The sequence below is a fragment of the Diadema antillarum genome, unplaced genomic scaffold, assembly GCF_040938485.1.
Source record: "Diadema antillarum isolate AM-2024a unplaced genomic scaffold, OU_Dant_1.0 seq00000642_RagTag, whole genome shotgun sequence".
Taxonomy (NCBI): domain Eukaryota; kingdom Metazoa; phylum Echinodermata; class Echinoidea; order Diadematoida; family Diadematidae; genus Diadema; species Diadema antillarum.
The window spans coordinates 422,759-442,862 of record NW_027271556.1 but is presented as its reverse complement, the minus strand read 5'-3'; the positions used below and the strand labels follow the sequence as shown (position 1 = coordinate 442,862).

The 20,104-nt window shown below is 39.0% G+C and overlaps 1 protein-coding gene across 1 annotated transcript; it reads right to left on the bottom strand.

The window, feature by feature from the left end:
• Positions 1–287: 287 nt before the first annotated feature.
• LOC139736378 (protein-glutamine gamma-glutamyltransferase K-like) lies at positions 288–15,302 on the bottom strand (the record flags this gene model as incomplete). Its single annotated transcript, XM_071647133.1, has 12 exons — positions 15,146–15,302; positions 13,170–13,352; positions 12,611–12,862; positions 11,295–11,413; positions 10,401–10,508; positions 9,131–9,305; positions 7,971–8,109; positions 7,342–7,445; positions 6,123–6,259; positions 5,269–5,380; positions 1,503–1,648; positions 288–452 (listed from the first exon to the last, which is right to left on the bottom strand). Coding segments are annotated over exons 1-12 (1,797 nt in total), but the record flags the coding sequence as incomplete, so codon positions are not given.
• Positions 15,303–20,104: the final 4,802 nt, after the last annotated feature.

The following is a 20,104-nucleotide window of genomic DNA, read 5'->3' as shown; positions in this document are numbered from 1 at the left end:
GTACAGGCATGCGAAAACTGCACATTACTTGAATATGAGACCATTCTGAAGCAAATAATTTTCAAACAACAATAGATATATAATGTACTCTTAATGATTCCCACAAGGATTGGAACAATCATCCCCTAGCATTCCCACTGATCAGTTACTAGCCATCCCCTTTAATAACACCGTTACACTTGTTGTTTCTATCCCCAACTCACATTTTAAAACTAATTTGAAGCACTAAGGCTGGGTTTCTGTTTCATTTGAAAATAGTAAATAATGCCTTTAAGAAGCAATCTCACAAGGCAGACTTCAGCTGGGAGTGACTCACTTTCTCCCGGGTTGATGGAGAATGACCTCTTGGTGGAGATGACCTTGTTCTTGCGGACACCTGTGTAGTAGACTGTGCTACCGGTCAGTGTCACTGACCCTGTGCGCTTCTCAGTACCAATGTTCTTGGAAGTCACCTGAATGGACGAGGAGACATAAACGTACATTCACATATGTAAAGTAGATTTGAATACTACAGTCAGAACTGCACGAGATCAAAGTGATCCCTCAGTTTCACTCTGCTTTAACTTCAAAAAAAAAAAAAAAGAGTGTACAATCAATCTTGCCAACATTGGTGGACCAACAAAATTTGTAAAAGCGTGGCACACAGGGCATTATTTTCATGCAACAAAATAATATGAGGTAGTTCTACACTGTAGTTTACTCTATCCTGTCATTCTCTGGGTCATTCTGACACTGTTCTCCACATGCCACAACGCTTCATTACCTCTTACATAATCCCTGCCATATTCTCATCTTACTCCAATTTCTTCCTCCCTGTTGACTCAGACCGATTGCCGTGTGTATTTATTTGATAAGAAGCTACATTCATACGAAGGGTAATCATCAATCATAACAAATCGTCAATGATGATAACAGCTTACCCCTAAACTATGATGATCATCCATATGATACCAAATTTTAAGATTAAGCAAGAAAGCAAGTAAGCAAGAGTCTCGCCCTAAGATATATTCAGAGAACCAGAAGATATACATACACACACATCACTAGTGATAGACCATATACTGTGTGATGATACAGTCTGTTGCATACTGCACATGCATGCGCTGTGTTTTAATACACTCTGGAGGTTGACTTGGATGGTCAGGAGGTGTAGGTTCTCTGAGAGGTCATGTTAATTTTCCTGTTTGGCAGAAGACCGAGAAGTTTTAAGATTGCAAAGTCTTTGTGCTCTTTTGTCATCCAGTCACACTAGCAAAAGATTTAGAAGTTTGGAAGGGGCATGGGGGAAATACCCCCTGTTGGAGTGGGAAGTTTTGCGAAAAGGTTTGTGGTCGCACAGGCAAAACTTTGAGATCTTCACCTGTTGCGGATGAGTCCAAAGTATATTTGGGCAGGTGTCTATGGGAAATGCGTGTTGTAGCAAAATCAGTCCATCCTCAATGAGTTAAAGTTTGCAATCTTAAATTTCTCCATCTTTTGTAAGCACTTTATAACTCTCTCACCTTGACAGTGAAGTCACTGCCGATCATGACTCCCTTGGGAAGCTCCACAGTGAACTGAACGTCCTGCTTGATGTTCGCGCGGAAGTTCTTGTTCTTCTTCACATAGCGACTGGCGGTGTACACAGCAACACGCTCGAGAGTAGAGCCTGACGGTGTTAAGAAAACAAACATGAACAAACACTTAATTCCTTGCCTCTTTATGTGCCATGGTGTAAACCCCCTGTGTGCCACATTATTCTGAGGCAGCGACACAGTCATGCATTGAGAAAAGATTCTGTTTTTCAAATCTATGGAACTTTCGTAGATTTATTCTTTCTTGACAATGTGAGAGTCCTGAAAAGGACTGTGAACCAGAGGCGAGAGTAAGGAGAGCGAAGAGAAAGAATACTTCTCCTCTCACTCACTCTCTTTCTCGCTTCTTCCTCATCACTTATCTCTTATCTCCTCTTCCAACAGTCCTTTTCAGGACTACCACATGGTGAACCGCAAACCCAATACCCATTATCGACACCATCATACAAACCTCCTCCAACAAAGATCATCTTTCATAGATTTTTGTTACTATTGACACGTAATGAGCAAAGTTGTAGAGAAACTGCCAAGCTTTGCTCAGATATATATTGCATGACAAATCTGTGATTGTTTTTTTCCTGTATGGCCAGTAGCTGCATTATTGTAGGGTCATGACTTTTGCACACAAAACAGTGAAAGAAACTTTAAATTTACTTAGCAAATCCACTAGGAAATACTGCCTGACAGTTAATCACCACATAAAATGCCATCCATGACAGGATTGGAATCGCGAGAAACACTTTGGATGTATCTTGGCATTTGGCAATTTATCAATTGGTTTGGGCGGATTTGTGCGCTTGAGCAGAATATGCGAACTTGGCACGCCGTCAACTGACTCAAGCTGCCAATGTGGCACACGAAGAGTTCAGATATAAGTGTTATGCTTTGTGCATGATTTCACAAAAGACTTAATACAAATACACTTTCTAACTTGATTTAAAAAATCAATGTACAGAAAATTCATACAACTTTAGTTTTCACGAATACTGTGATTCTGACCCAGCTGTCATGCACGCTGGTAATAATGTTCAAAATGTCATCTCCAATATTTATTAGGTGATCCGAGTATCCTCTCGGATCACCTTCTGTTTTTGTACGGATTCTTTCTTCTTCTTCTTCTTTTTCTTCTTATTTCTCCCCAAAAGTTGTGCATCGATTAGCTCAGAAAGTCCTGGTCCTATCAATTTCAAACTTATACCATATACGTATCGTCTCCCAAAGACGGCAATCGAACTAAAATCAAAGTGATCAGTCGACCGTGACGTCACTATGACGTCATTATATGAAAACACATTCTCAATCATATCTCATTTATGGAATGGAATTTTTCTATGAAATTTACGTCACATATATTTCAAGTCAAGCGCATTCTACTCATATTCTCAAAATTCATATTTATCCTTAAAGCGTGCGCGTACGCGCGCGTTGAAATATTTGTATGCTCAAATCGAGCTCAAATTTTTTTTGCACACGTTTCAGACCATTTAGAGCATTTTTTGAAAAATTGAAAAAAATTTACGGACGCGTACGCACGCGCGCATATACGCACGCACAGCTCATATGCAATAGAAATTTCCTGTTTTTTTCACACTTATCGCCTGCCTGAAATGTCAGGGAATATGTCCACCAAGTTTCAAGTCAATCCGACTCAATATGACGTCATACGGGCCCGTCAAAGTTGAACTTCCGCGCGCGCGTCAATGGCGATATACAGTGCAACAATGCCAAAAAACCGCCAATTTTAAATCCGATTTTACTCGTTAGGATGGACGGTGACACCCCATTTTCTTTACATATTCTGAAAGCTGATGAGTTGTACATGTCATTTCATGGGTTGGCGATGCTGGAAAAGTGATTAAAAGATATCACATTTCTTAATAAAATAAAAAGAGTAAATTTTCAAAATGACGTCATCAAATTACAAGTTCACTCGAGCGTATCTCACTTATCCTTTGCCCATTTTCTCCCAGATTTCAGTATGTTGTAGCTTATTAAATGATCTTTCATTAATAATATTACAACATTTTAATTGGATGACGGCATCACCTCGTAAAAATGGATTGAAAGTAATATTGTCAAATTTGACCAGTTTACGTGTTATCTCTATGGGAGAGCAGTTTTTCTGGCAGTGAAAATTGACATGACTCTCTTTTTCGAGCACTAGCTCACTTATGCTTCGGTGGATTTCTCCCAGATTTTAGTATGTTGTAGCTGAGACTTTGGGCTATCGTAACTGTGCCCTCTATTTTTTCATACGACGTCGGCATCACGTCGAAAAACTTGGTTGAAAATGGCACGAGGCTTCGATGCAGCGTCATTTTGCTTAGTACACAGGGCCTATGGAGAATGAAATAGGTCATTGCGTAGCGCATCCGACTCGTAATCCTAAGGTCCCTGGTTCGAGGCTCACCCCTGCCAATATTTTTTTTTAATTTTTTAAAACACTTTTTTCTTCTTTTTCTTTAGTTAATCTCAATCTCCCTTTCCTCATTTTATCTTTTTCTGATTTTTTATGCTTCTCCTTCAAATTTCTATAAAATAACATAATTTTTCTTTATTTTACTTTCTTTCTACTACTTTCTGTGCAATAGATGAACAACAACAATGGCTATCAATCCCATATTTTGCACATGTTTAGTACATGTCACGTACATTATTTCATAAAATAACAACTACTTGATCGGACACCATCTTGGGTATGTAAATTAGGGTCAAAAGTCATAAATGTTTCATCCTGTATCTTGGTGAATACATGTCCTATCTTTCCCATATTTGGCACACGCAAAGACCATGTTACAAGAATCATTTCATAAATTAATCACTTTTTGCTTAGACGCCATCTTGGGTGTGCAAAGTGAGGTCAAAGGTCAAATATACTTCATTCTGTATTTCCGTTAGTGTATACGGAATTCGGTAACAAAGATGGCAGGTCTCACTCCCTTTTCTAAATGAGAATCCAAACATCACACGGTCAATGTCAAGTCAACACAGATGAAACCTGTATGGTCATGAATATTTAGATCAGGACTCAAATCATTGATTTTGGAGGAGATCGGATCACCTAATTTGTCAGTCTTGACAAATTCCGGGTCTAGTATTATATTGTATGGCTATGAATGGGATACCAGGGAATATTGCACGAGTTAGGGCCAAAGATGAGTGCAATATTCCCTGGTATTCCATGAATCAAGGCCATCCAGTATAATTATTATCATCTATACAATCAAGCAGAGCAAGCATAAACTGCACAAAATTACGCGGCTTCCACTCGTCTTGGAAGTTGACTCAGCAGTCACATCCAAGCGCTGAAAAGGGGAAGCCCCTTAAACTGCGTATGAAACAAACAACTAGCAAGATGTTTGCGCGCTTGTGAATTGTAACAAAATGACGCGCACTAGTTGCAAGCGTTTGCGCATTCAGCAAGCGCTCGCGCAATAGACGAGACAGAATTGAATATGGTGTGATCTTGAACGGCAAGTAACAACGGTAGCCTATGGAGAATTAATACGTTGGCCTATGCATTTCGTTCAATATGCTCTGATATTGAACGGTAAAAATTGAGCGGACTACAATATGCGTATTTAATGCGCCGCTAAAACCTCCTATATAGATGATAACATAGCATCCACAACAGTTTGGACATGCAGCACTATTGCACTGTCTTCAGTCTGACTACTGGTTGTTCTTCACTCACCTTCTCTATACTTGTAATCTTCTGTGATGTCCTGACGCTGGAACTTGCCCACAGCCTTTGTGCTGATATTCTGTCCCACTTTGTAGGGGTCAGTCACGATGACCTCCGGAGGCTGAAGTCAAAATAAGGAGAGAAAGTTTTGTCAGTCCGCTTCCAACTCAGCCTTCACATCAGTGTTTTATCTTGCCCTAATTAGAGTACGCACTCATAACATCATGATTTCATTTCTACCTAATCAAATGAGGCCCTTCTTAGCACAAGTACAAAGCATGTGTGCTTGTTTAGAGGAGATGCAGATGGTGAACAAAAAAAAAATAATCAGAAGTACGCTGGGTCTTCACAGACAATTTCTTCCCAATTGAAAGGCATGACTTACTGTATACGAGTACACTCCATGCATTTTGTGTGTTAAACATTTTGATGAATGGGGACTGGTAATAAAATTGCATCAGTTGCTGTGTATTTGTGAGCAAAACCAGAATGACAAGATTACATTTAACTTTTGTCCCTTTTTGGGAGCAAAGTTAGTGATCCCCCTCCTTGTAGAAGATATACAGCATACATATTTTGAAGTAGGCAATATTTTTTGTGGTTGCTAATTTTGCAAATATCAGTCTACTCAAAAACTTCATGAAACCTGTGAACACATTTTAATTTGAAGCACCATTAAGAATAATAACCTTAAAAATTGTCCACAGTTGCAATAGTAAAAATGCAGCACATGTCCAGTACAAAATCACACTCCAACCTGTTCTTTGGCAAATTGAAATCTAACACTCAATTTTGATTCAGAAATATGTTGCAAATAAAGAAAGCAGAGACATAGAGAGATATCAGAGAAGAGAGATATGCACCTTGCGCTTGTTGTCAAAGACTGTCCAGTAGACAGTCTCGGCGTTGACCTCGGCAAAGGCAAACTTGGTGTCATAGTCCAGGTACACATGGCCTTGTTTGATGGCCTTGAGGGAGGCTGGGCCCATCCTGAATGCACCTGTTTATTACCATCACACCAACCCAAGACACAAGCAGAAAAGATCTGGATGACAGTTTCTGTGTCTTTGCACAAGCTTCATAGAAATAGCTCCCTCCAAGCAACTATGAAACAGGATTCTGCTGGAGACTTATTATTCGAAGACTGTTGCATGAAATGTGCTATTGAAAATCACAGAAAATTGTATGTTGTTGGTGTTTTTCTTCTATCACAGTGAAAGATATGGTATCTATGGATAAATGTTGAAGTGCCATAAGGTTAGGTGTCGTCTGTGAATAAATGTTATTGGAATAACAATTCTATTATAATTATTTTTTCTTTCAGGACAGGGGGTTGAAAGACAATCAAATGATAAACTAGAAATGTTTCTATGAAGACTGGCATGCCCCTGGCATCTCACATTATTTTCCACATAAATACATAGTACATCTTCACAATATTAGATGAGTTTCACATGATTAGCAAAAAAATGTAAATGATGTTTTTGAAAGTTTGATGTCACAATCCCACACAGTGTCGAGTGTTTATGCAATCCTAGCACCAGGTTTCATTTGGATGGCTAAATTGTTTCAGAGAGCTAGTATTCAGGAATTTGAGCATTTTCTCTTGACCTTTGCCCTTTGACCCCATGACCTACAACTTTCATTAAATAATCATAACTGGCAGTAACTGGTAATATCCAATTCAGCAACGACTTTAAGTTACTTTCAAAATATGGGAAAGTATGGACATTTTAACATTTCCACTTAACCTGGACCGACAATTTCAGGTTATGTACCTATGGTGTGAGTACGGTGGGTCATACCTAAAAAGCTGCTGAAAGTTAGAGAGAGTTACACCAAATTGTTGACAATGTCACCAACAACAGAAAAGTTGCACTCATGTCCTGCTTCTGCTACACGGGCGAGACAACACCACCAGCTTACAATGATCTCTCACAATATCATACTGGGTAAAATTTCCTAAAGAAGTGCAAGATCAATTTTGCACACAGGTAACTTGACTAACAAAACTAGGGAAAGATGTGGCATAGACTAGCACTTCATGAGTCAAAAGTGTATGAAGTAGTTCTGGACACTGACCGTGGCTGGTTTCCTGTGGGGTTGCATCCAGAGCTTGCCATCCTCCATAACCTTCTGGAAGGTCATTTCTGGCCATCCACACATCATTCCACACATGGAAGTTCCTGCAGAACAAATCACGAGTTGAGGAAACTGATATCAGATGAGCATATTTTCTTTGTTTTATTCTCCATACACACTGTATTTTTTAAATTTGTTACAGGAAGACAGATTTCCCAATATTTTTCAATTAAAAGAAGAAAAGAAAAATCTGCTGAAGGTCTTACACCCACACTGGATAGATAGCAAGAGTTGAGAAAGCATAGTTTTCATTGCACTAAATGAGCAATTACAAAACATGAATGGAGGACAAAGTTTGTACTGTACAACACGATATATTGGCGGCATGAAAATTTCGTGAAATGGAGCCAACGGCCTTTTTCGTAGTGAGAAATTTTTGCGAAGTGCCACTGGCATCCAATGCACATTAAAAGAACTTTTGCGTGCATTTTAATTTTGCGAATGTTGGCGCTCACAAAATTTCAAAAAATTTCGAAATTTTCGAAAAATTTCGAAAATCAAAATGCAAGCAAACATTCCATGTTTTACAGTATGTGTGTAAGTCAAGGTCAAAGGAAGCTTGTTTTTACCAGATACTGTCATCGTCGAGGTCTGGCAGCGGGTAATCCTTCTCGTCGTAGTGGTAGTCCAGGGTTAGGTTGGCATCGCTGTCGTGGGCCGACTCAAAATTGGTGATGGTGCGACATGGGATTCCAAGGGTTCGGCACACTGCACCAACAAGAAGGAATGATCATCAGATTATTCAGTGAATTCTACTCATTTTTTTTTTCTTTTCCATTCTTCAATGGTCCTTGAAATGCATTTTGTGGGCATCTTCTGCACAAGCGAACTCATGAAAGTTTGAAATCATACCAAGAATCAGGAATTGATTTAAAATTATCTTGTGAATTCTCTGCTCTTGTTTTTTTTTTTTCATTCTTTAATTGTCATTGAAAAGCATTTTGTGGGTATCTTTTATAGAGGTGAGCTTATGAAAGTTTGAAATCATGCCCATCTAAGTTAAAGCTTTGTTCACTTTTCATTCAAGCTAAAAATGTAACAACTGAAAAGAGAGATAAATGTGCACAGCTGATGTAACTGGACAGTGTTTTATAATCTCAGTCCAAAAAACAGGAAAACTAAAGAAATTCACAATTTCTCATCCTTACATCTGTACCTGTTCAATTCCTCTAAGTTTATGAAATAAAGTGCTCATTATATGACTAATAGAGGAACATTCTAGCGTTTTGCTAGCATGCCATAGCTTTATATTGCAGGTGAAAAGTACTATGCCCTTTAAATTACACTCTGCATTGAGGCAAACATATTTGCAGAAATGCTACGTAAGTATTGATCCCCAACAAGAAAAAAACTAAATGACGAAATATAAAGATGTACAAATGCCTTCTGATTTTTCTCTTTTCAGGTATCAAGGCATATGGCGTACTTTCATGCCACAAATAAGGCATTTTGCAGCCGAAAGGTGTGAAAACCGAAACATTACATAGACAATGACAGGCCAGGTAGGAAGCATGCTGAACAATCAATCTAAATGGTCCACAATGTGATTGAGGGAGGTCACAGGTCACAAGAAATTAAGCTGAGGGACTTGCAACCTCCCTCAGATGGATTTCCAAACCCTGCGGCCAGAACATTCTGAGTGTTCCTAACAACGAAAGTAATTGTCTGCTACTGTACATGGATATTTAAAGTCAAAATGGTCTGTGAGGGACTTCTAGCATTGACTCACGGGTGGTCAGGAGGCTTCCAAAGACCCAGCACTGTCCGTACTCTACAGGCTCCTCCTTCTCCATGTACAATTTCAGGATTGAGATGCTACCATTCCAATGCGTCGGCTCGACGCCGTCCGAGTAGTCTCCGCTCCAGTTGCCGACGAGCACACCGTCGTCATCCTGGCTGTTGACCTAGAAACAAAACATGTGTGACATTTGTGACATGTTTGATCTCATCAGAACGATGCATCAACCGCTTTTTAACTGTTTGCGAGCCGTGAACACACAACCGTGTCAGAAAACGGCTTGCCAATTTAGTACATTTTGCCCAAATGCACAACCACGCACAAAACAATTGACAAATCACAATACGTAACAGTGCACTGAAGACTCATTGACTTCATTTTTCACACATACAGCTTGCAGTGCATGGTGTCTTAATAGCCCTGTTCAATAGCCATTTTGAGTGTAAATTTCAAATTTTTTAGGTTATGTCTTCAAAAAGTCAAGTTTTCTAAGCTCCTTCATGTAAGTGTATGTAATCACTACCAAGAATACTACTGTAAAACAAGGAATGTTCGTGTGCATTTTAATTTCACAAATTTTGCGAGTGCAAAAATTCAAGCAATGAAAATGCATGCAGGAGTTCTTGCCTACACAATATGCATCATATGCCACTGGCAATTCACAAAAAGTTTATGCTGCCAAAAAGCCAGTCAGCTCCAATTTGCGAAATTTTCAATGCTGCGAATATATCGTGTTTTACAGTATATTGTAGTCTGTTTTGGGGGTTTTGTTTTTAATACTGGCCATTTGCAAGACAAATAGCCATAGTTTAGTCATACAATTCCCATCAGAGCAAAGCTTGCAATCTTGTGTACAGTTCTGCTACATTAATGCTTCTAATTCCATATACAAAAGAGAACAGAACAGACAACAGAACAGAGAACAGAAGAGAGAACATTTACCAAAAGCACTCATGCATCATGGTCTCTGAATGACGTGGCAAGCAGGGGGCTTACATCTTCGCATACAGAAAATTAAAAACACATACCTATCTAAATGCACGTTCTGCTCTGTTATGCATGTTCTTCTGTCTGTTGTTAGTTTGTTTGATTCTGTAGTTTGTTGATTTTGCTTGTGGGTTTATAGATAACAGTGGAAGAACATATTACTCCCTCAATTGTCACAAGGAGATAATACAAATGTTGTTGGAATTTTAAAATTTTAAAATTTGAATTTAGAATTTAGAAATATCCTGCTACACCTGTCGACTGGAGCTCTTACCAAGGCTGACAATATACGGCAAACGTGAATGGCGCTGGCTCGATTGCGGTACGTCATCCCTGACTTGTGGAGCAGGCGGAGGGCGCATTCCAACGCGACCTCCTCAAACTGGACAAATAAAACAAATAAACAAACACACAAACAGGAACATATTCAGTTGGTGAGAAAGGGTAAAGCCTTAGTAAATATAAATAAAAACAACAACAACAAAATCCTACTGAACCATCTCATAAAGTGTCAAATTTTTGTTCAGCTTAGCATACTGGATTATCCCATCTGTAAAACATTAATACAGGTTCAATATGGAATCAACTGGCAGACTAAATACTTTATGCAGCATATTGCACAGACAAGAAATTCTCAACCTCCTGACTTCAATAACAACTACTTCATTATTGAAACCCCCAACCCACCACCACCCATCCCCCACAAGAACAATATGGCTGTTGAATTCAAGGGACGGTACAGTATTGGTGGAGATGAGAATTGGGCTTTTACGTTTTTGCAAGATACCAAGAAAACACTTATGAAATAGTACGGAGCATACTATTTAAGAGGAATTCAAAGTTTATTTGATGAAAATCGGGTTTGGAATGACTAAAACATCCAAAAACAAGTAAAACAAAGTGATAGTGATAAAGTGTGGGTCCCACACTTTATTAGAATCACTCTGTTTTGGATATCTCAGCCATTTCAAAACTAACTTTCATCAAATAAACGTTGAATTCCTCATGGAATTACATGCTCTTTCATATTTCATAAGAGGTTTCTCACTATCTCACAAAAAAAATGTTAGAAACCTGAAATTAGGTCTCAACCAAAACTATACGATCCCTTTACCAGTGGTGCAGTGGTGGGGAATCAGTATGTAAAGCCAGAATCAGATCAATTCACCTGTCCCTGGTACCAGTCAGAGCCTCCAATGTCTTCAGCTGTCCCGTAGAAGTACATGCCTTCTTCGTTCATCACATATTCCTTTCTCCAATCATCCTTCTCCATGTAAACTTCATCCTCTACAAAAAAAGTAATGCAACAGAAAAGGCACGGAAGCACGGTCAGCCGTGATCTCAAGATCATACCTTACGCTCTTATCTGCAAATGCACACAGAAAAAGAGTGCGTTTGAAACATCTACTAGCCGACAGCACTTCTGTTACCATTGGTACATAAAATCGTACCTCCATTACGAGATCTAATGAATACTGAGTACAATTACAAGATCCTTTGACTGCTGAACATGAATACAAAGATGAAGACTTGGTGCATCACAACTTTGTGGATAAGAAACGAAAGAAACTGTATCGTTTTGGATAATAATGGAAGGCACGATTAGGGTTCTGGCTATGTGGCTAAAGGGTCAACTGACTGAAATTATATCTTTAATAGAGGTGGACTAATGTGCCCTTGGACATATTCAGATCACACCTATGAAATCATTTTCTTACTAGAATTGGGGTAGCTGCCATGAATCATGGGTTACACTGTTACGGGTCCAGAGGGCCAATCACATGCTTTGAAACAATCAACAGTAGAGAAAGGGAGAATAAGCTTCCACCTGGTGTAGTCCTATGGCGTGGGAAAGACTTGAAGTATCTATTTTAAAGCGAGTACTACAATTTAGTACTACATTTAAAAAAAAAAAAATCTGATTCTAACTACAATTAATGCTTCATTCCATTCTATTCACTGAAGTCAAACTTAATTTTAACTTGAGTTTTCCTTTAATTTGTCCAGCATAACCTTAATTTTGTTGAGTGGAAATTTGGGCATAGCTTTGAACAATGTGATGCCACAGTAAAAATTAAACCTGCAAATATTCCATTTGCTTTTCACATCTCTTACATGTGAATTTATACTACTATCAACTAACTGCAAAATCAAACATGCTTCATCAAACTCAACCGAGTGGGGGAAAAGAAAATAAATTGTATGAGTCTATATCTCTCCTATAGTATGTCTTTTGTCTGTCAGCCACTGGGTGCATGGGTAATTTGCAGGCACGAACCCTCGTTGGTCATAAAAAAGTTTGCAAGCACCAAGACTACTGTATGCACTACTGGCACTGCAGCCCCTCAATACAAGGCCTACATTGTACATGTATATGGGACAGTGCCAGAGGTGCATGTAGTAGTCTTGGTGCAGACTCCTTTCAAATCAACGAGGGTTTGTACCTGCAAACTAGTGCATGGGTGGGGGAAGGAGAGAACTCACTCTTGCACCAGGGGTTGAAGAGGATGATGACTTCATCAGGGTGCTCGAAGCGGTATTCGTCCTCCTTCTCCGTCTGGGTACAGACCACCAGGGTGTACTCTCCGACGAGGGCGTCGCAAGCAAGGTAAACCTTGAGGGAGACCTTGCTGCCGCTGCTGCTGACCACCTGCAGGCCAAAGTCATCTGCATCGGGTGCCTTGGTCACCAAGTCGATGGGGACGCGTGTACCAGAGCCAACACTGGGGCGGGTCCCTGGGGAGGAGAGGGGAAAAAAAATGATTTTCACACTTCGTTCTAATGCAAGTTTGACTATGATGCACAAGATATCTCTATGCATGTCACATTAACCGACCCACTTTAGATATACACACACATACAAACACATGCACAGTGCCACACAATGAAATTTCAAAATTTCTCCAAACTGGCAATGACCTATAACAGATTAGACAACAGCAATCATCTGTGTCTATACAAGCAAATCTCTTAAGATTTGGATCGCAATGAAAATCTTGAGGTTAATATCTCACTAATTAATGTCAGTGCAACTCTCACTCACCCATGAGTAGCTCCAAGGACAGAGTGTCCTTGGCACTGTTGTAGGGCCGGTCAAAGGTCACGCTGAGGTTAAAGGTCTGACCCCTGCGGAGGATGAGTTGATCCATCTCGTACTCATCGGTGTGGTGGGCCTTCCTGTTGGCCTCCTGCAGAGTATCCAGTTCCTTGACCTTCAGCTGCTTGACTGACCATTGAGAGAATGCGACAAAAACAGAATTTTAGGCCTATACCGAGGAAATGCCAAGCTGCAAACTCTGTCTGTGTGTTGCAAGAGAATTCCCAATCTTTTTACACTGCAAGGTTGATATCTTAAACTTCAGCAGCTTTTGGAAGGACACAAAACTGGTGCAAACTTTATACCTGATGAAAGAGATTATAAAATGCTACGTTTAGAAGTAGACTGCATCTGTATGCTACATCAGAATATACTCTCTTACTCAACTTTCTGTACTCTCTTAATATGTCCCTGTTGTAGTCTCATAGCTTCAATTTCATTGTCATATGATTACAATTTATGATCAGTTTAATGATTTATATGCAACAAAGTACATGTACATCATAGAAAGATATGTATACATGTACATTGTACATACCTATGTGTGTATACTGTATGCATACCAGATCATATACGATGTATATTTTGCGGAGTTTATATTTTTTCTTGAATTTTGAGAGCCCCGTGCTATTTGCGAATTTAAAAACATGCAAACATGTTAACTGATCTCAACATGAACGTGACATGTATGCTATACACTTCTTCAATCTTAAGTGTACTCTATGATCACAAATATAACTACTCATGAAATTGTTGGGAATTCCCAATTCACACACACACAAATAGACTTGTTATTTACAATGTAAAATGGCAGATGCAGTATACATATGAATACAATGTACAACATGTATAATGGAGACATATATCTACAAGTATATCGACACTGTATATAGACATGTGTCTATTACTGTAAAAGTGGAAATTCTCATGCATATTCCATGACCAAAAAAAGCATAAAAACAAAAGCACATGAACATATTTGTATGTTATGCACAAATGTATGTATGTATGTACAGTGTATGGTCTTGATTCTGTGACATTCAAAACATGCAAAATTTATCATACTTGGCATAGTGCAAAGAATTACTTGTATGAAAATATCAAATTTTACAGCATAAAAGAAGACATCAAATTGCACACAAAGGATAATTTAGCTATTATAACGTTTTCCTGGCCTTGTATTTTTCTTTCCTTTCCTACTACCCCTACGAAAGTAATTCTTCCACTGCATAAATCTTGTAATGCTATCACACCACCCTCCTTCAATGGCTGTGTAGTTAATTCCAGCTCCTTAACTCCTAAACTCTTCTCCTGCAACTAAGATAGAGTTCATTAACAGGACCTTTTCCCTTCCTTTGGCTCTGCCCTTTTAGTTTCGTTTTCTTTTTACAATCTAAATATATACAGTTAAGTCTTGTATGGTGTGTTGCCATTTTTCCTTCCATTGTATAATGATTTCACCAGACTCTTTCCTCCTTGAACTCCGTTCAACACAGCTTGATTGGTGATTTTTGTCCTTTTTTTTTCAATCCTCAAATGTAATCAACCTAAAAATCTAGTCTTACATATTGATTTGTGTTTGTGTTTTTGCTTTGTTTTGTTTTGTTTTGTTTTTTATTTTTTTTTTGGGGGGGGTGGGGGGGTGGGATAGACATCTCCAAACTGGTAAAAGGAAGAAGAGGTTCGATGCCAATGGAATTCTGTTCTGTTTTCAGTCAACTCTGATATATAGTAGGGCCTATAACTTGCTACAAACATGGACCTACAATGATACAAGAATACTTGTCTATCACAACATCTTAAGTGTTGAATTGCAAGTGAATGGACATTTTACACTGAGCTGAAGAATCAGCCATCATATCATTTGTAACAGAAGTCATACAGTGAGATGCTAATCATTTCAGGGTCTCTAAATGACTTACCTGTTTCCTTAGCTTTCTCAATCACAATTGGGTCGATGGAGATGTCCCTTCTACCAGGGTCAGATTTCTTCACAGCCTTCCTGGCGTATGGCTCGAACCGGCTGGAGTAGCCGAAACGCCTGGTGGTGTGGCGGGTGCGCGAGGAGCGACGGACCATGATGATAGCTGGGACTCAACCTAAACATGGTGTGAAGATAGTTCGCTCAGTATAGTACAGCACAATGAGTTTGCTTCTTTGCTTCAGGTTGGAACATTGTTGCAGGGAAAGTTGCAGCACTTTTAATCTCAACTATCATATACACTGTAATATGCATTTCATACAAGTAGTTACCTTTAGAAATGAAGTAGGCCTACACATACTGAATCATCTTTTTTTTTCTTCACTGTTAAACTTTCAACTTTTCAACATAAAGTCACAATTCTGACATATTCTTTTTAAAAGAGTAGGCCTACATGTTTCTAGACTCTGCACTACATTGTATCTAAACAATCTTCTACATGGGTAGCAAAAAAGTCTACCTGTGGTAGTTGAAAACAACTTACTGACATACCAAACCACTGAGTCAAAACTAAATAGGAATGAGGTGCTGCACTGTTCTGGGGCAAATGTTTGAACAAAGCAGACTACAGATGTTGGTAATACCAAGGACGTTCTAGAGAATGGAGTCACAACCGTCTTATATCCTTTGCTAGATGTTCGAAGCCGCCGCTCAAAAATATTTGAAGCATGTGGCAAACTTGATCTGCCACTCAGATAGGAAGACAATTGACTCGTGTCTCACTGCATAATCACCAGCCACTTTCAAAGGAAGATATGTCTTTGTGATGGTAATTACTTTTTGCTATCCCTTCTTATAAAAGGTAGGTGGTACAGACACGAGGATGCGCGAATAGAAATTGAGCAAAAAATGCTGAAATAAAGATGAAAATTACTCGACTGGGCACACCCGGGCACTAATCTGATATATCTATCAATAAAGAATTATACTTGAAGATTATTCCATATTAGTTTCATTTGTGGAAATTATGTGGAAAAGTGATAAAAGCAGCTTTCCAGGATGGTACAGTTTTAAACATTTTCACATGATACAGCTCTGATTTACACTTTTGCGCAAATTTCTGGACGGAATTGACTTTCGTTTTACATGCTTTATCAATACGTAAAATTTAATTTAATTTAATAAATAAATAAGCAAAATATGGCCAACATTATGATAATGTTCAAAATGAATCTTCAGATTGCTTAGGAAGACGGCGGCTTGGAACATCGATCATCAAAGGCACAAGTGCACCTGTGGAATTCTTTTGTACATCAATAGAAATCTGACAACTGTTTGAATAATAGCAGCCAGTTGGAACTCCAATGTATTAAACCTCCTAAGTGGTAATACACAACACTTGACTTTGATCCTAGTCTGGTCTTTACTACCTTGGTACAGTATTATCAATTTTAGTCTGGCTTCCAGACCCTCTGCTCCATGTATTTTGCTACAAAGTGTATGATGCCCTCAACGTCGAAAACTGGAGTAGGTTTCGGTGGATTTGTCCCCGCGGAGTCCACTTCGCAAAGGGTCTGGAAACCAGACTATATCAATTTAAGACAAGGAAGGTCATGTACACTGTAAGTACTCTTGCACATTCTATAATCTTTATGTGTGCAATGCAGCATTCTGGGAGAGGAGAACTCTTTGTGCTGTACTAAATGTAGTTGTTCCAAATGTTGTACTTGGCGGATGTGCCAAAAGGCATCAGGACAGTATAATGTTACCTCTCCAGACTCATAAGACATGATGGATTGCACTGCAGTGTGCAATGTATACTATACAACTGAACATCACTGGACTTGAATTTTAAGAAAAAAAAAATCAACAACACAAATGCACACATGCATGTACACTCGATACCTACAGTACATTGTACAAAGGTAAGATGACACTTAAAGGAATGGTAGGGCCTATAGTTTTGGTTGAGACAGGGAATTCACATTTTAACTTTTTGCGATATAATTAGAAACCTCCTAAAAATTATACTATCTAAAGCATACAATTGTAAGAGGAATTCAAAGTTTATTTGATGAAAATTAGTTTTGAAATGGCTGAGATATCCAAAAACAAAATAAAGCAAAGTGGTTCTAATAAAAGGTACAGGTACGCCCCAACTTTTTTTAGGACCTCTTACAATTCAAGATATCTTAGCCATCATCAAATAAACTTTGAATCCCTCTTAGAATTGTAAGCTCTAATATTTGATAAAGAGGTTTTTCATTATCTCTTGTTTGAAATCAGTTGTTAAAGTACTTTAGGCTCTTAAAAACACACCAGAGTACTTTTTCATCATTTTGCATTTCATTGGATGGCACACAAACAGTCATGTATGCCTACTGTCATTTGATTTTTAAGTCAAACATACATGTATGTTTGTTTGTTTTTTTCTTTGTGAAAGAACCATTATTTCCCTTCTGCAACAATAATGACCTCTGATCTCAGCTTCCCACTGAATAGCTGCTTATTCAAAGTTTGAACTAGCCTGATTGGTCAAACATTCACTCGCATTCTCTGAGCCATTTGACCTTTGATATTGACCTTCCCAAGTGTAATCTCCATTAGCGAAGACTGCACACCTTCTTTTCTGAGTTTGCAGGATTCATAAATTTGAGGCAAATATTTGAATAGTCTAGACACCAATGTGTGTTGCCATGATACAATTATAATGGCTGCCACTGCAGCAGTGTTTACACATACAGTGAGGCACTTGTAAGCTTTGTGCAGCTGAATAATACCACAATCTATTCAGCTACGCATATATATTACATTTATTTGTACACCATCTATGCATGCTTTCAAGGTAATCTCAGATAAAGTCATAATGATCTATAAAGAAGCCCACTAGGCAAAGAGACCAAACAGTGAAAGGCTCTATTTTTAGCTTTTTTTGTCTTCCAAACTAGAACAGCGACATCACTGAGCAGATCATGCGAAACCAGAAATGAACTAGACCCCTTGACTGTTTCGATGTACAAATTTGTACTACAGTGTGTAACACACTTTTTCTATGGCATGCACAACAGAACACCCCCCATCCCTAGTTTGCAGGCACAAACCCTTGTTGGTCGTAGAGAGTCTGCGCCAAGACTACTATATGCACACACTTACGGCACTGTCCCATAGGCCCTGTGTTGTAGCTTCTCACTGGGAGAGGCTGCAGTGTAGTTTTGCGCGTATTAGTCTTGGCACATGCAGACTCGTAATACGACCAACAAGGGTTGTGTGCCTGCAAACTACCCCATCACCCCACCCCCCACCCCCACCCCCTGTCATCACGCAAGTGCATCAGTGCACATACCAAAAAGAGCAGACCATGCCATAAATGAACAAACAAACCTCATTTCGACTCACCTGTGGAAGAGTGGGGGGGATTGGGAACCACCATTCCCGCCAAAAGAAAATCCTCATTCACCCACCCATAACGATGAATAGACTTAATCAAATACAGGCTTACAGAAAACAGCCCTAGTCCATCAAAATAGCTACACATGGCTTATCATGTCTGTTTCCCCCACCTTCTTTCTTTCTTTCTTTTTCGTCTGATCCTTTTACTTCATATTTTTACACTGAATTTATTTCCTTTTTTTTTTTTCTTCTTCTTCTTCTCCTTCTTCTTCTTCTTTAGGGACTCAGGGAATAATCGTACTTCTCAAATATGATTAGCGAATTTTGATCAATGGGAAAATACTTTATACAAAGTTCTGTATAGTCCTATGTAAAAAAAAAAATCACACAAACAAACAAAACTGAACAACATACAGAAAATTTTGCATAGCAGTAGTATATAAAAATGCACATAAAATTGTAATTCAATACCAGGAAAATTATTCCATAGGGAGTACAGGAGTCTGTACATATTCCAATCTAATGACAAAATATTTTGTTTCTCCCTCCCCCCCCCCCTCTTCCACAAACTTGTGAATCAATAGAGGGCTTTTTACACTTGTAAAATTTTGCTTAGCCCCGGACAACGGTGGGGCTAAGGGGGGGGGGGGGGGGGGGGTCTTAGCCCCACCGTTGGTACGGGACTATCCTTAGCCCACTTTCTGTTTACACTCGTTTTTGCCAAAGTGGGCTAGCCCCACCGATAGTACGGGTACTATCTGGCCCTGCAAAATAGCAGGGGTTAGCACCGCAATTGCGGTGCCAAGCAAGTGAGTGTAAACAGAACGAAAAAATAATCCTGGGCTAAGCGACGGAGACGAAGTCCGACCCTCACTGACCAATCAGAAACGAGGTTATCAAGTGCTGCCGGTGCGTGCGTGTACGTGTACAGTACACAGCGTAATTATGAATATTCATGTGGTTTGGAAAGTCCGGGGCTAAGAAATACGAGTGTAAAAAGGTCAGTTTTCTCCTTAGCCCCGGACAAGAGATAGTACGGGACTAACTGGCCAGTGTAAAAAGCTGAAAAAATTGGTACGGGACTAACGATAGTCCTGGGTCAGAGAAAGTCCGGGGTTAAAAAACACAAGTGTAAAAAGCCCTTAGGTGAAGTCCAGTCCTGAGAGACATGAAAAAAAAAATTGAAACAAATATACACAGTGTTACTGTAAATCTATGCAAAAGTAGTGAAATATTCATCGGTTTGAAAAGTAATCTCATCTGCTCCATTGAAACCAATCTATATTTTATGCATCCATCATGTAAATACCTAGATACAAATAAGCATAAAGAAGAAGGAAGGAAATAAATACTGGTACAATGTAATTGAAATGACTACTGACACAGCCAAGAAAGAAAAATCAAATCACAAACAAGACAGGAAAAATACAGCAGATTACCATGTACAAAATTAACATGTGTATACAAAAGTACTTGTATCTTAGAAAATTATATAATCCCCCCCCCCCCCATATATACATAAATATATGTACATAAATACGATTTATAAAGAATCCTGAAAATTAAATCA